Source organism: Chelonoidis abingdonii, chromosome 2, assembly GCF_003597395.2.
Source record: "Chelonoidis abingdonii isolate Lonesome George chromosome 2, CheloAbing_2.0, whole genome shotgun sequence".
NCBI lineage: Eukaryota > Metazoa > Chordata > Testudines > Testudinidae > Chelonoidis > Chelonoidis abingdonii.
The window spans coordinates 77,383,399-77,400,283 of NC_133770.1; the positions used below are offsets into that span (position 1 = coordinate 77,383,399).

The 16,885-nt window shown below is 41.0% G+C and overlaps 1 protein-coding gene across 2 annotated transcripts in view; it reads right to left on the reverse strand.

Moving 5' to 3' along the window:
* Positions 1-8,936: 8,936 nt before the first annotated feature.
* AZI2 (5-azacytidine induced 2) overlaps positions 8,937-16,885 on the reverse strand; it is a 52,596-nt gene continuing 44,647 nt past the window's right edge. For both annotated transcript variants that reach the window (XM_032790021.2, XM_032790020.2), the window contains exon 8: positions 8,937-11,591. In XM_032790021.2, coding sequence (XP_032645912.1) covers positions 11,185-11,591 — 407 coding nt within the window. In that variant the 3' untranslated portion in view covers positions 8,937-11,184. The remainder of the gene's footprint in view (positions 11,592-16,885) is intronic.

The following is a 16,885-nucleotide window of genomic DNA, read 5'->3' on the forward strand; positions in this document are numbered from 1 at the left end:
TTTAAGGTGTGCCTTTGCTTTCTCATTTAACATTGTTACAGCTGCTGTACAACACTGTATGTGTGAACCAGTTAGGCTTGAAAAAATATTCTGTAATTATCTTGGGAAAAGTGCCCTATCAGGAATTGTTCAAACACAATATTTTTAAAATTTTACTTGTGACTAATTTAACTCTGATCAAATGATTTTAATGTCTCTGTTTCTTATTACTCAGCTAAAGTGTGATGATGATATAGCTCATTAAAATGACTGTGTAATATAATAACTAAAAGTTTAGTCAGGCCTGCACAGAGCACTGGTAACTTTCTGTTCCTGAGAACATGCCACCTCAATCTTCATTACAGTCCCTTCTGCTCAATTCTATAGTTCAGGGTACTGCCCTATTAATCATTACTTTAGAGTAGTTTTTTTCTGCTTAGGAAGCTCACATTTTAAGGAGATCTCTTTCAGAGACAGAATGCAGCCGAGACACTGGCAGGAGCATAGTTTAAGGAAAAGGTACTCTCAGTGTAAGGTTTCTTTTTAGTGAAAGCTGGATTGTGAGAAAAGGCTTATGGGAAGAGAGGAAAAGAAACAAGAACATACTAGGCTAAAGAAGTCTCCAGAAGAGAAACAAGGCATGAAGTGTCATGGGACTTTTAACCATCACTTAAAGAAAAAGCAGACCATGCCCCAAACAAAATAGTGCTAGGAGGTAAGAAAGGGTAGTAGAGAAGAGCAAACAACAGGCAGTAGGGTTTATTTTGAAGTTTGCATGATGGAATGATTGGTCCAGCCAGTAGAGGGCGGAGACTGGTAATCAGTCTCTTCCTCCCAGGCAGTGTTACTCCATTTCATTCATTTTTAAACTCAGCATCTATGGCTGAAAGAGAAAGTGTTAGCAGACCAAGATATTGCTTTATAGAATAAGAAAATGGCTGCCACAATCTGAAGTTGGCCTCAGAAAAATTTAGATCAAGACCAAGAGCACTTCTGTCTTTTGAAGGGGAGAGGGTGCTTACTGAAGTGTAAAACAGCTGCAGCTAGTTTAGTATCATTCCTCCCCTACCTTCCTGTTTCAAAAGAAGTGATAATGTTTATATCACTAAAAACTTAGTTTACACAATAGAATTGAGTTGCTGCACTTGCGAAATTATTGTGGATGGTTGTAAGCAAGCAACCGAACAACATGTGTATACGAAACGAAACAGCAAGGGTCTAGTAAGAAACCAAGGAAATGAAAGTGATAGACAAAGCCAGAATTGTTTCTAGATGTTGTATAGCATTTTCTGTCTTTGCTTACTGTTTGAAACAAGCTGTTTCTTTAAAATGCTGTTTTGCACTTGGATTACCTGGACCAATCTACACGGGAGGTCCACTTTCTAGACACCACGGTGCAAATAAGTGATGGTCACATTAACACCACCCTATATCGAAAACCTACCGACCACTATGCCTACCTTCATGCCTCCAGTTCATCCGGCAACATCACCGATCTTGTTCCAGCAGCCTGAGGTCACCGCTTCTGTTACCTCGACAAGGCCCATCAAATCGTCACAGCATTCTCAACTCAATCCCCACGAGGAAATTAAGACTGATTACAGGCAGACGTGTACAGGGAGCCTCCTTCTGAAGGACAACCAAGAATGAACAAAGGATCCTGGCCATTCACATACGCCCAGCTAACCCTCCCGCTCTCGGGCTAAACCCTTCCTGGGAAATTGATCCACACTTTCACAGGCTTGGTGGAGGCCAATCTTGCGACACCTGCAACTGAAGCTTATCGCACGCAATGCCCGCACATGTTGCTTGTCAGAACATTCATTGAAAAACCCGATGCACTTCTGCCCACATATCTGAACCGGCGACACCATACAGACCTCCGATCGCACACCATCACCGGTTCTTCACCTGCAGTCACCATGTTATATCGCATATTGCCGAATGCCCCTTCGCTGCTATGTACAATCAGCCAAACTGAACGTCTCTCGGAAAAGGATAAATGGACCAAATCACGATATTGAATGGCAATATACAAGACACTGTAGGAGAGCTTCAAACCTCCCTGGCACCAGCTATATGCGCCTTAAGTGGCCACTTCCTGCAGCAAAAAAAAAAAGAAGAAAATAGTGTAGACTCCAGAGGCAGAAACTGCTGAGCTTCAATTTATCTGCAACTTTGAACTCAGTGCAGGGGTTGACAAGCTTGAATGGACTTGCAACTGACAACCAGTTTCTCTCCTTGGTTTTCAACTCATGCATAGACAGGCCTCATCCTCCCTGATGTGAATAACCTCGGTTATCTCTAGCTTCGATTGAGCTAGCATATATATCCTGCCCTGGAATTCAGACTGTGTTGCGAGTGGGTATTCACCCACGAAAGCTCATGATCCAAAACTTCTGTTAGTCTATAAGGTGCCACAGGATTCTCTGCTGCTTTTACAGATTCAGACTAACACAGCTACCCCTCTGATACTTGGATTACTGAATCTGAAATATCCAAGAAGGGAAAAAAAACCTACACAGGTGTGTTAGTTAAAAAGATAAAACTTGAAACTGTAGTGTCTTGTCTATGCATTAAAGGGCAGTTTGAGGGTTGCTAAATTTTGGGGAGTTTGTCTGTCCTGTAAATAATTTGCTTGTAACTTTATTTTGAAGAGAATACATTTCTTACAGCAGGCAACTTGCATGCACTGTTAAAACCAGTAAGTACGTTTCAGATGAACAAATTACTTGAGTACGCAAGGCTCAGGGAAGCTTCTACTGCTTTTCCCCCTCTGAAGAGATTTGTTCAGTGATTTTTGTATTTAATTGTTGCCTGTCAGTACCTTTTATCACCACAATTGCTCCTGAATTATTGAAATGGAAAGTCTGCTTGGTGATGTGTGGCCTTGAAATTTGGAAATGTGAATATCTTAAATTATCGGCAGAAATTACAGTCCTATCCTTCTGAAGTCTATGCCTATTACCTGAATAATCAAGGACACCACCCTTTTGTCTCAGTGGCATTGAGATTACTCAAATCAATGGGGTGTAGGTGTACCCTAATGAACTGGGAAGCCTGAGAACATCTGCAGATAGGCAATACTTAATAGGTGTCACTGCCAGCTCTATCACTTTTTCTATTTTAACACACTATTTTCAGTTGCCAAGTTAACTATATGCTAAGGTTTTCTGCGTTTGCTGTCTGCCGCAAGCAGATCTTTTGGGGAAGTTTCAGCAAAAGAAGACAAGCCATTTCTGAGGACAGGGAGAGGAGTTTTTTTCCAGTGTTAATTCCAACCATTCCATCGGAGAAGGAATTTTAAGTTTAGCAGTAGGATGGCCTGAGAACAGATACTTTTTACTGTCCTTCTGAAAATCTATCAAGATTTGGCGCAATTATAAGCTGCTGAAAATTACCATTTGCACATGTTCAGTGAGGTCTTTAGAGGCTTGCTGCTAGTCTCCAGCAACTGACTCTTGATCATTCTTTTAAGGCCTGTGAGACTTAGCCTCAGCAGTCACCAAATGCACAGGAGTTGTACTAACCAGGTGCCCTGGGCATGTTCCCAGGCCCCACTCAGCCTCCTGCATAGTAGGAGCTGGACCTTGACCTTCAGGGGACACAGACACACTAGTAGCAGGAATTTCTCCTGCAGCCTAGCAGAAGATATCCCAAGCTGAAGGCCAAAAGATGACCTTCCATTCACTAGTTTTAATTCTGTGCAGTCCATGGTTTAGATGCAACAAGCCTTTCCACTCCTATGTGTACCATTCTCCTTCGGTTTTACAGATACGGAACGTGAGCAATTGTCCAAGCTCGCTGCTGGCAGAGCTGGCCACTTGCATTGTTTCTATGCCGTCAAGCCCAAATCTCATTGATTGAGCTATATTGATTGTTCCAAACCTTGGCTTGACTGCCCTGTCAACCACTAGACCCTTGCTTCATTTAGTGTCCAGGATGGGATGCCAGCTGGGTTCTGTTCCAGTGTAATGCACACACAGCTTTAACTTAGGCATTTGCTAAGTTTTGGGCACTTTGCAACCTTAATGTTCTTTTAATGTATTGTTTTTTGTGTACCGGAATATATTTTATATAGCCGCTCATAGAAATCATGTCATTATATCCACTAAAGTAACTGTCTTTTATGAAAGAGGGTCAAACTCCCTACAGCAAGTTTAGTATTGTTTCAGTCACTGCCCTTCCTTCCTTCTGCAGTTAACAGGAAACAACTTTAGATTTTAATCAGTACAAAAATGTGACATCTATAGTATTACCAGTGCTTGTAAATTGCATGTTAATGGTGACATTGGGAACAGTCTTAGCTTGGCACCTTACATCTTTTAAGGATAAGGCAGGTTTTGTCCTTGTCAGAAGTTGTTCAGGAATGCGGGGGGGCTGGTGCATTTTAAGTCAGCTGTCCTGAAAAGTTTCAGAATCTTAAACATAGCGGGAGCTGCCATGTAAATGCTCTAGGAAAAACAACATGGCATCTGCTAAACAGATTGTGTATAAATGTGTAAGCAGAGTGTGAATGAGCCCTCCCCTGACATCTAGTGATCTTGTTTACATGGGCACACCTAACCTGCCTTGGGGCTCAGCATGATGAGATTGCTTGTCCAAATGATCACTTTTGGCTGGTGTTGGATCCTCAGTCTCCTTGTTATTGGGGCAGGAGTAATAAAGTGTTGTTATCCTTGTTGTGTGAATCAAGGGCAGCAGAACTGTACTTGGCATATCCTGATTGAGGGACTCACCCTCACTTAAATGGCACTTGCTAGGTAGAGGTTCCAAAGCCCAATGAGTTGAGAGAGGGTGGGCTCTGCCTAACAGGCCTGACACCATTTGACCCTTTTTCCCTCCACTGTGTAATTAATAACAGGTAATTTAGACTCAATTGAGAGTCTTGATACACATCACAAAGCTGAAATCACTGATACCTAGGTCTAAATGTTAGACCTGTTTTTGGACAGTGTCTCTAATGCAAGAGACTGCCCAGTATGTACCAGCAGTGAGGCTCCCCCTACTGACAGCTGAAATCACTGAGAGCTGTGTTATGTGGTGGGATCTGAAGACATCCCAGCAGATTAGTATGTGTTCGGCAGGGTGGCATGGAGATCCAGTGGCAGGGCTGCCAGTGAAGAGGAGCAGAGCGTTGATCAGCTGGCAGGGCCATGAGCAAGTGAAGTGCCTTCTTACCCTACCTCCAACCACGGCGGGAGGTGAACTCTCTGGCTGCACCTCTGGACTCTGGGTCTGCAGTGACCAAGGACAACTGTGAGTAGGGTGCAGAGATGGGAAGGGCACATGAAAGAGACTTCTGGTTGCTGGCCTTAAGAACCTGACTGAAAAGGACCCTACCCAACTTATTTGAGGGTGGGTCTTTTGCTGATGGTTTATGAACTATGTTTGTGGTGGTGGTTGCTCAATTTAAAGCCAGGTTACTTCCCTCCTTTTAATAAAAGTTTCTTTTCTACACTCACATTCTGTATTTCTGAGAGGGGAAGAACTGCCTCTTAGTGGTGCCCATGGCGTGATCTGTAATTGTCCCAGGTTACTGGCTGAGGACTCGAGCTTGGTTTGGGTTGTATTGTTGGAGAAACCCCTAAATATTGAACTTGGCGCTCGAAATTCTAACAGGCAAAAGTGGAATTCAGGCAGGTAAATCCTTAGTGTTCTGAAAAGGTAGCAGCTAAGTTGAGAGACACAACGGAGTCTGAATATAAAGCATTAAAATGAAGGAGACTAATACATTGATCTGTGTGAGATCAGCAAGTCTGGAGTACATCAACTCAAGGGTCTTAAGTCACTGTGAGAGCTGAATCAGGGCCACTATCTCCAAAAATTGGCCTCATGAGGAGTTTGAAACCTTCAATTTTTAATATTGTAGGTGCTGCAAACAGGTGCTAGTGATTGATTGAATGTAGATAGGTCATTGCTGCTCTGTAGTTATGTGGGTCAGAGCCACTAATACCAGCAGAGTAACAGCAGTACAATCAACAGAATTATGCTGACTCACATTAGAGAAGGATCTGGTTTTGTAGTTTACTTTCTTTTGCCTACATCTCTGCAGTATGCCACAGAATGTCTCCTGTACAGGACTGAAATGACGTGCAGCCATATCTATCTTTCTTACCCTGTCTCGAGTTCAGGATAAAAGTGTTAAAGATTCAGGTTTCCCCCTTCACCACGAAAGATTTAGTTGTACACTTCTCCAACATGTTAATTTCACTTAAAAACTTCGCTTAAGATGTCACAGTGCTATCTGAAAATAAGAGGTAACCACGACACCAGCCATGTCAAGAAGCTGTTTGAGCACTTATAGCAGAGAGATGCAAGCCTCCAATGCAGTGGGGGCTTAGGTTGAAATCCTTTTAGGATTGCTTGAGGAGTAAGTAGGGGTGGCATAGTTAATTTTTGCCTGTGAAAGTTTCCCTCAAGTTTTTCCCACTACATTGGCCATGGTGATGGTAATGTGTTGAACTCTGCCTCTCCAATGCCACTCAGTGCTACTCCCAGCATTAGCTGTTAAGGTGGGGCGCCAGTTATTTCATAAGTGCTTCTGCCTTTCATCTCCTGTTAGTATCTTTGCAACCTGCTCAATTCCTTCCTGGGCCAGCAGGAACTAACAGGCACAGCAGCCAGTCTCAGAGTTTGTGTGGCAGTATAGTTCCTGCCCCTGTAGAGCCCCTTCCATTATTTAAGATTGTTTAACACAACTGCTTGGGAGAAGTCTGATCTGGTTAAGTTTTAATGGAAGGTGAACATATTGAAATGTTTAAACATTATGGTTTTTGTCAGCATCCCCTCTTCCTACGCTCACTCAGCAGTGAATCCCCACGTACCAGGAAGTAAGGAACCAAAAAACATGTCATTCAAGACGACAGATTGAAATAGATGCCTCCTTTCTCCCCCCCTCCAGAGTTTCCCGACCTGCAATGGAAGCAGGGAGCAATGCCATAGCCCTCCTGGGCCTTTTTCCCCTCATAAGTTCCTGTTTTGAAGACACTCTTCCATTCTTTCTGCCTTGCAAGTCAAAGATGAGCCAGGCACGCTCCAGTGTGGCAGGGGAAGGTATATAAAAATCATGCTTCGTCCTCAGCTTGAAGGGGCCCCAGGCTTGCTTACACCACTACCCCAGGTAAGTTGCACCTTATTTCTTCCATCCCCCTTAATTGTCACTTTCACTCACATTTCAGTTTACACAGACATGTTTACCTTTCAAATTTGGCTGGTCTGAGCAACACAAACAGTTGTATTTATCAAAAAATACTGGCCCTCAGATAAGAGATTTTTTTTTTAAGCACATGATCCACATCTCGCTTGCCCCTAATCAACTTAGCAGGTGTTTCACTCCATAGCTAAATATACTAGATCTACAGCAGACCAGTAGTGTTAAAGCTGCATAAAACCTTCCCACAAACATTGATCAGCATTTGGAACAAGACTGTTCCCTATTCTATATTTATGGGGAAAAGTACGATTTTAGTTTGTATTTGTACTCTTAATTGAAAACAAAAAGGGACAATCAACGTAAAGGGACTTTTTTAAAAAATCTGTCATTGCAACCACTACCAAGCTTATTGTAACTAGAAGAGATGAAAAAAAATCTGTTCACTTCATACATTTGGCAACCCGTTAGAGGAAACTAGTTTTGGGGCTTCACTTCTTGTCCCTCCTTGGCCTGGATATTTCACACAGCAACAAGGGAGGAGAAAACCACAGTCAGTAGACTCAGGACATAAGTTCTTGAAACTTACTACCTTTTGAATTTAAAATTGACACTGCCTCTAAGTTTATACTATGCCAGTGTTAACAATTAGTAAAAAATACCTGGGAAATAAGCAACTTTCCAAATACTTAATATGCAGTCAACTTGCTTTATGTTCACTTGATATGAAAAGCAACAAACCATGTTTAGGACAGAATACTAACCATGTCTTTCCAAGAAAAGTTCAATATTCTGTAACATTTTCATACTACTTCCATCAAGGATGAGTAGGGCTGTGAGTCACAGCAGTGACCAGTTCACATGGGTCATGAAATCTAACAATTTGATTTTTCAAAAAGTGTTTAATTTATACAATTTACCCAGTTTCAGAGGAAATTTTTACTTGTGTTGTGGGGATTTTTGCTTTCTACCCCCACTTACACATTGATCAACTGGACTGAATTTTGATTTCTTATACAAACCCCCCCCCCCCCACAAAAAAAAACAACCTACAGCCATTCTTTACCCTTTGTGATGGCATTAGCATGCAATTTATGAGCATGTGCAATAAGAACCTTTGATTTTTGAAAATGGAAAACTTCTTCCAAGCCACAAAAAGCATGATTTAAATTGCTCTTTTTAGTCAAGATTTGATTGTAGACTTTGGTCCAACAAATGCCTCCCCACCTCAGAAACTGGCCCGTTCCCAAATGACTCCAAACCCAGAGCTTCTCTTTTCAAGGGTTATGGTAGAGCTGCTTGTTGCTATTAGTGGACTGCAACTCCAGCCTACACAGCAAGCTCCACCTTGTCTCATCTGTCAGAATCTAGCAGTCCCCCTCACCAAGTGCTGCTTTTCCTTCCTCAGCACACACCTGTAGCAGAGGCCTAGGCCCAGGGACTTCCTTGCACAGATAACAGAGCAGCTTCATGCTGAAGTCTTACTCTTCACCTTCTTGTAAACAGCTAGGCTGCACAAGATTGGAAAGGGGCACTTTTGGAAGAGGAGAGGGAGAATCTACTTTCATGTGCCCAGGAGGAGAATACTCCTCCTCCACATGTCAGAACAATCTGTGGAGGTGTACACTTCTCCTAAGGGCTAAGAAGGGACCTTGAATTTAATCTTTTATATTTTCACTGATCTGTGCTCAGATTCGAATTCTTCCCCATTTTGCACACAACCTAAAAATAAGGAATTGAGAGAGCAGCAACAAAGGAAACACTATGCTTGCCAAAGCCCATAGAGATTTAGAAGTGAAGCCCATTTCAAACAAAAATAAATTTATTTAAAATTTTACACAACAGGATTCCTTCCTTGCATAATTCTAACTGTTAATCAGGTTGATGGCTGTTGAATACACTAAACTTACCAAAAATCTTTGTAACCAAGGGAGTAAACCCAGTAAATTACATTAGAACTAGATACAATATAGCGCAGCCACATGAGAAATAGTTTCTGCTGCTTTGTTATTACACAGGTAGTTGATTCTATCAGCTAAAGCCTATTGACTGGGATCTGTTTTATGCATATTGGGGTTTGTTCTATTACTTTGCAAGAGTTTGTACTCCCTTGAGTCAGCCATGTTCATTGGTAGAATAAATTCCAACATCTGACACTATTTCCATTAATCACAGACAAACCAGTATACGTGAGCAAGATAACAGAAAGATAAAAACATATCTAGTGAAAGGTAGGCATATTATTTATGTATGCTGTTTGCTAATAAAATAGATGGTATCAGACATTCTTTTGACTTCAAGATAGACAAAAGCCATCTCTTTCTTATGTATTGGACTATCATATGAAGTACTGAATGCATGGGCGGGGGGAGGGAGGAGTGAGTGGACCCACATAAGTCAAGTAGTCCCCACATATCACACTTTTATAGTACATCACTGATATGGCTGCATTAGTCATAACTTTCCTACAGAAGTTACTGGCTTTTTTTTTTAAATATATATTTTACTGCTTAACTGTTGTGAAATCCATTTTTTCTTTACATTGACCTTAAGGTAGACCGTGAATTTGGATGCTTGTTCCCTGTATATAGAGAACAATTACCAGTACTAATCATTTTACTCCCAATTAAACTTTATATTCACTGAGAATATGAATACCCAATGTAGAATTTTCCTTGTAAGTATTGTACATTCCAACCATTTCACTTTAAACCTGGTGTATGAAGCCAAATAGTTCTAAAACTGCTCTCCCAAAGAGCAAGACTTAACTGCCTAGAACAGTGGTTCTCAAACTGGGTGTCATGACCCCTCAGGGGGTCATGAGCCGTCAGCCTTCAGCCCAAGCCCCAGTTTGCCTCCAGCATTTATAAGAGAGTGTTAAATATAAAAAAGTGTTTTTAATTTATATGGGGGGGGGGGGTCTGATTCAGAGACTTGCTGTGTGAAAGGGGTCACCAATACAGAAGTTCGAGAACTTCTGGCCTAGAAGCTTCCTTGGTTTAAAGAGAAATTGGTCTTTATACCAGTTAACCACATACATCAGTATATGAACACTCAACTGTATAAAGTTGGCAAATTCATAATTTGAAACACTTTAGTTTTCTACAAAACAGATGAAAAACCCCATCGATATGGCACAGTTGTGTACTTCGAACACTAATACTTAACATCTGAGCTGCTCAAGTTAAGGCTTCTGTTCTTGTGACAAAAAAAAATATTGGTGGCCTTAGAAACGATACAGTTAAAGTAAAGATTGTGGTGATACACAAATGAGGCACAAAGATCATTGCATTTTGGTTAAGGTGATTCTATAACAGGCACCAGTGTGCGCAGAATGCAATTAATTTCCTTTGTCAAAAACTATGTCCGTGAATTTCAGCTTTCAGCAGCATCTGTTTATGATCTTTAAATACTTACAGTAAGGCCAAAGAAAAGGTGCTGTCTAAACAGTGTATCCTAGCAGTTTTGGTTTATACATGTTACATAAACATGTTTTTGGAAGAAACCCTATAAATCTCACCATTTCTTCCTGACATATATCACACATTATAAATCCAGTGACTATCCTAAACCAGAGGGGGTAAAAATAACATTCCAATTCCATTCTTTACCTGAGAGTTTTATATCTGAAAGACACTTCTGTCAGAGGTAAGCTCACAGCTTTCAAGAAGTTTCTAACACAGGATACCAAATGCCTTTATGAGCAGTGTTATGGACATACAGCTAACAAATGCAGAGCTGGATTATTTTGATTTAGTCCAAGAGTTCAATATTCAGTCTGTGTAATATTTGCAAGTGTGTGTCATGTTCAGTATAAGAGGACCAAGCATTTAGGGGCTGATTCTGATTTGCTTACACCTGTATTACGAGTATAGCTCCTTTGATTTAGTCCTGATTTACAGCAATGAGTAATCAGGTCCCCCCCTCCCCCAATCTTGGAACAAGACAAAAAGTAGTTATCTCCACATTTCAGCTAAACTACTTTTCTCTTTAAAAAGTTCTAGTACTCAGGTACCTATTCAGAATCAGCCCCAGTCTGTCTCACGAACTACTTAGCTCTTGTGCAGGTAGTTTTGATTACGCTGATCCAGGTAATCTATTGGGTAGTTTGACAAAGATGATTTATTTTTCATTTCCCAAAACATTGTCTCGCTAGGTTTTGGAGGGCTTGGGAACACCCAGGAATTATCTTCCAGAGAGCTCTTTCCATACGAGTTTTGTTCATGACAGGTTGTGCTGCCAACCGGGATGGGTCTCTCATCTGTCCATGACTGGAGATTTGCCTGTTCAGACAGGATTTTTACATCTCTTGGGAGAGGGGAAGCTATGACATTGCAGAGAAGTTTGTCATTTTGTGAATGAGAGGGTTTTTTGTAGACTGCCCCAGAAGAAGTCAAATATAACTTTGTGAGGTTCTTCTCCACGTCTTCAACACATTGTACTGGTGCACTAGTAGAAGCTGAAGAGAGAAGACAACTAAAATGTAATTCTTAATTTTTGTATCTAGAAGATATAGTGTATATACATTCAGAAATATGCCTAGTGGAACAGGACAACTTTTCAGCTAATGGATCCCATATCCTGCTTCGAAGTGCTCATTAATCCGAGTTAATACAAATTTTATTCAAATATATTTTGCAAGTTTCACCATAACTCAATAAAATAGCACTATCTCAAAAACCAAATCAACTCGTTCCCACATAGAGGTAGGAGGGACTGGTGAATCTTTGGGAGTTTGGTAAGGCAAGTATAGAATGCTGCACCAGGATGATCTACTTGGGCTCAGAAAGATCTATGATTCACCACGGTCCCTTCTGGCCTTGGAATCTCTGCCTGCAAAGAATCTATTTCATTGTCTCTGAATGAGCAGCCTCCTGCTGCTCCTAGGTCCTGAACTCATCCTCAGTCCATGAAGCAATAGTGGGGAGATGGCATGGAGCTTACTGCTTCTCTGTTCAAGGGCCAGGTTTTAAACAGGTAGCAACTATCCAGAAGTGGGAATGGGACTGGCCACATGTTGGGCAAGTATGTGACAAGGAGTGGGCGGGGCTAAATTGCCCATACCACCTCTACTTCTCTTTAGCATTTCACTACAAATTTAATGAGGATTAGTAAATGAGGATTGTCAGTTAGATACTACAAGTTAAGTTTCCTACAATAGCTATGAATCTAGAATACAAACTCTGGTTTACAAACACAATGCTCATAAGGGACAAACAAGAGTCAGTGCCCTCTCAGCAGGATGCAGTATCACCCTGCCAGGGAAAGTGAAAAAATGGTGACCAATAAGCAAATTTCAGTAAAATGCACTTTTCAATGGCTGGTTGTCACATCCGGAAGATATAGTTAAGAAATCTGTGACTCACTCAATCTGTGCTGATAGGTGTAAAAAGCAGTGCTTGAGATGTAAGCTATTCATAGGTACAAGGACAAATGGCAACCACATACTGTAGTCCAAATGCTGTGAATACTGGGATTGGAGAAGCTTTAGGGCAGATGAAGTGCTATTCAGTTAAAAGTGTAGAAAGGGAATTGTATTATTACTCCTTGGATACTTCTAGTTAAACTGAATCTTCTATTGAAAAACCAAGCTACCAGTAGCATAGCTATTCATCTCAAAAATTGTGGGACAATGCAACCTGTCTATTGTCTGTGACCAACAGTCTGGGCTATAACTTAATAAAAATTTCAAGGTCAGTATTTCTGATGTTCAACCTGAAAGTAAAGTACTTTAACATCTCAATAAAATGACCCAAGTTTCTACACTCTAAAAGACTACGATTATTTGACAAGAGAAGCACAGAGGGCCACTCAGGCAGCCTTGTCCTACTATTGAGTAATCATATACACAACATATACTATCTGTTTGTTTTGTAGTAGTGGGTAGGCCCAATCAGGACTGGTGCCCTGTTGTACTAAGTGATCCCTGAGGAGCTTGCTGTATTTTGCTTATGAGCATGTGTATATTTTATATCTATCACACACATAGGGAGAGGAATACTCACATTGAAGGAAATGGCCTACTGAGAAGTGGATGAAATTGTAAGGATGAGAAAATGCATCCAAAACACTCAGAGCACTTTATGATGATTGAGTCTCAGTGGGCTGGAGCTAGTTCAGGACAGAAGCAAATGGCTGAAATATTGAGATAAATTCTGAGGAAAATTTTTGTTTCCACAGACAGAGGGCATTCGAAGTGACAGCAATAAAAGAGAAACCTTCCATTTCATCCTTCCTATGAGGCAGTGAGAGAACTGAATAGTAAACAGTATAAGCTGGTTGTAGTCAAGATTTGACCAACTGTATCAGCCAAGCAAGAACTCAAAACAAGAATGAACTTTGTCAGTTTTTCTGAGATAGCAGCTTCCTTATTTTAAGAACATGTTTGCTTCTAAACAAACAGCAAAAAAGTGTGTCAATTCAGATAGCTTCCTACAGTGGATCTCTCTCAACATTTAAGAGTTATATAATGCCCAATTCATGTAAGAAGCTACAGCATTATATAGGCTTCAATCTTAAATTTGTTTATGTTCTACTTACTATATGTTAAGGTACTGCAAAGCATCAGAGAACACCCCAGTTTCTCATTGTTTTTCATCCATTACACTTAAAGATTTCCAAAATGCTTCAAGAAGTGATGAGCTGCTTTTTGTGAACAGTGTCTTGTATGTGGATTCCATTAATCCATATACCTGTTGCAACTGACATTCTGTTGGCAAGATTAAAGTGTGGCATCAATTATTTTGAACTCTATAAATTGCTTACCCTCTCGATTTCTCTGAGGAGTATGAACCACAGTGTTGAAAAGTAAAAAAGACTTTCTGAAAAAAAGCCTCACTTCTGTTATAGAACAAACTTCAAGGTGCTCAAAAATGGAACTTAGAATAGTGAGTAAAACACCATGGGAAGGAAAGGAAGTTTATTCTACTTCTGCCCAAAATTTTTTGAACAAAATTCAATAGACTGATTCATGACTTTCTCCAAAAACATTCCAGATTCTACAAACAACTTTTCCTTAACAAAATGCCTGCTTGGGAACATACTATTCTACATGTATGAAACATTCTGAAAATACAATGGTCCTTGTAAAAGAAAGCAAATACGTTCTTTGCTGTTGTCACGGGTTTTCCATTATATTAATTCACAGTCTAGTCACCTTTACATCACTATTTTACTTGCCCAATTTATGACTCAAGTCAACCCTAAAATATGCAAGGATATCATTTTAGAAGGTCCTGGAATATTTGGAAACATTTGTTAAAGTGAGGATCAGGTTTGTCTATTAGCTCTCTTAATTCTAGAAGTTTCTTTTATCATCATGACCCCTAAAAGCAATTCATGTTTAGAAGATGAGGATTGCATGAACAGTTAGTAGGCAAACTGATTTTCTCCCATGAATAGTCCAAGAGCATGAAGGTTATACTGTGCATGTTAACAATACAGGTGTATCATAATATCATAACTGCACTGCATTAATACAAGGCATTGATGAATCAGTAAGCCAAGTCCAGCTTTAAGATTGGAAGCTTGCAACAGGAAATAAAGCCAGATGCTTACAAGTGCCAATAAATGATTGTGGGCAAAGAAACCTACAAAATAAGCTTTGCAAAAATCCAGACCTCAGACCAATTTTTGATGCCGCCTTCTATATCTCTTGATGCATAACTCCACTACTGACTGCAGAAAATGCTGCTGCAATGAGTTTTCTGGTGGGGAAATGAATTGTTAGCACTTGTGCAGATGAGAGAAAGACAACAGCCACAGAACCACTACAGCACAGCAAATGCATGCTTTCTTACACTACCATCACACACCCTGAACAGAACAGACCTCTTAGGACTAGAGAATTATTCAGAGTCCAAGCAATCCTTGATTTCTCTTCTGAAACTGGATGTTAAATGTGTCACTAGTGTACCTTTTCAATGTAGACAGACACGCATCCAGTGGGAACTGGACTGAAGCTACCAACTCATTTAATAGAATACCTCAGATAGTAATCGTCAGTCACAGACCAGGACCAAAGTCAAACTGATGCCCTAAAGGCTAATCCCATTATCAGTTCCTTGAGTCATCCAATTCTGTATTAGCGAAGTGTTCCTCTTAATATTTAGCCTTTTGGATCTGCCATCTGAGCTCTCTAACCTGTTATATCTTATCAGAGAAGTGCACCATCAGTCAACAATCAAACATACTATAAACAAGTGACTATTGCTTATCCTATTTATAACCTACATTTTGGAATTTCCTACCCAGTGAAAAATAGGGATGCTAATACTCACTAACTGAACATTCTCTTCTTTAAAAAGAACAGGAGTACTTGTGGCACCTTAGAGACTAACATTTATTTGAGCATAAGCTTTCGTGGGCTACAGCTCACTTCTTCAGGCACATAGAATGGAACATATAGTGAGAAGTGTATGTGTATATATATATATATAAAATTCCCCTCTCACCCCTATGGGTGGTATGTGTCTTCCTCAACCTCGGGTCCTCTACCAGAGGCCTGGGAGTTTGAGGGTTCTGCGCAGTATCTTAGCTGTTCCTAGCACTGCACTCTTCTGGACAGAGAGCTCTGATGTTGTTCCTGGGATCTGTTGGAGCCATTAAACCAAACCACCTCTACATCCAACTCAAGAAGAGCTGGAAGAACAAGTGTAGATGTTGCAGCCCACACCTTATGAGCTGAAACTTCACTTGCCATCCCTCCATTGCAGAGCACAGCAGCTGATATGAGGCATTAATCATGAATAACTAGCTCAGTCACATCCTCGAGACCGATTACAAGGCTCAGTGGAGAAAAGTACCATCAAATGGTATGTAGAAAGATGCCAGTAGAGCCTCATGACAACTCCCTACTACACCATAACTCAAACCAATGAACTGGGATATATGACAGCCTCGTATCCATGGAGAATGTTGGTTACACGAACAAGAAGAACAACCAGTAGTACCACCCTGGGAAAATGAGGTTGGAGATAAGATCAAGGCGACTCGGAGAGAATTAGTCAGCTGGTGGAACTACAGAAGGGTGTAGACGATTAAGGATAAGACTCGGCTATGAAAAAATACAAGGCGTGGAACTCCGTCTGAACGCCCTTAGAGACTGCTAAACAAGTGCCTTACCACTGGTACCCAGGGCTAAGGGATACACAGAGAAGCAGAGGCCAAAAATAAATGCCCTGTTCCCCAAAGAACCATTCCAAGGTGTACTTCCTCAACTGGCAGTGCAAACAACACATAACACAGAGCCACCAGCGCAAGAAACTGAACAGTACTGAAGAACATATTGGGAAAGAAAGAGAAGACTCATGAACACCAGTGCAGTGGTGCAGACCTGAGAACAGAGCACCGAGCAATTCTCTCCAGAACAGAACCAATCACCATCAAACAGTGTAGAGACATTCCATGCAGCAGCGTCAAGAACATGATAGAGCTTGGACAGCACCTGGACCGACATGAATCAACCTACTGGCTAAAGAAATCAGCAGTGCGGACACGCTAGCTAGCACAGATGAAAACCAGCTTTGCTGACACAGGCCCCACCCAAAACTGGCAACACAGAGAAGGACAGTGTGATCAAGAAAGACCCCTTGCAAGGGAACAGAACCGTGTCACTACCAACCAATAACCTGCACTCCCTACAAACATTGGGTAAACAGTCCATCGGGCATCATTAGCCTTTCCAGGCGTACAGAACCATTAGGGCCTAATACTGGAGCACAGGCTCAAGCCTTAAGGGCATGTTCAACAGAA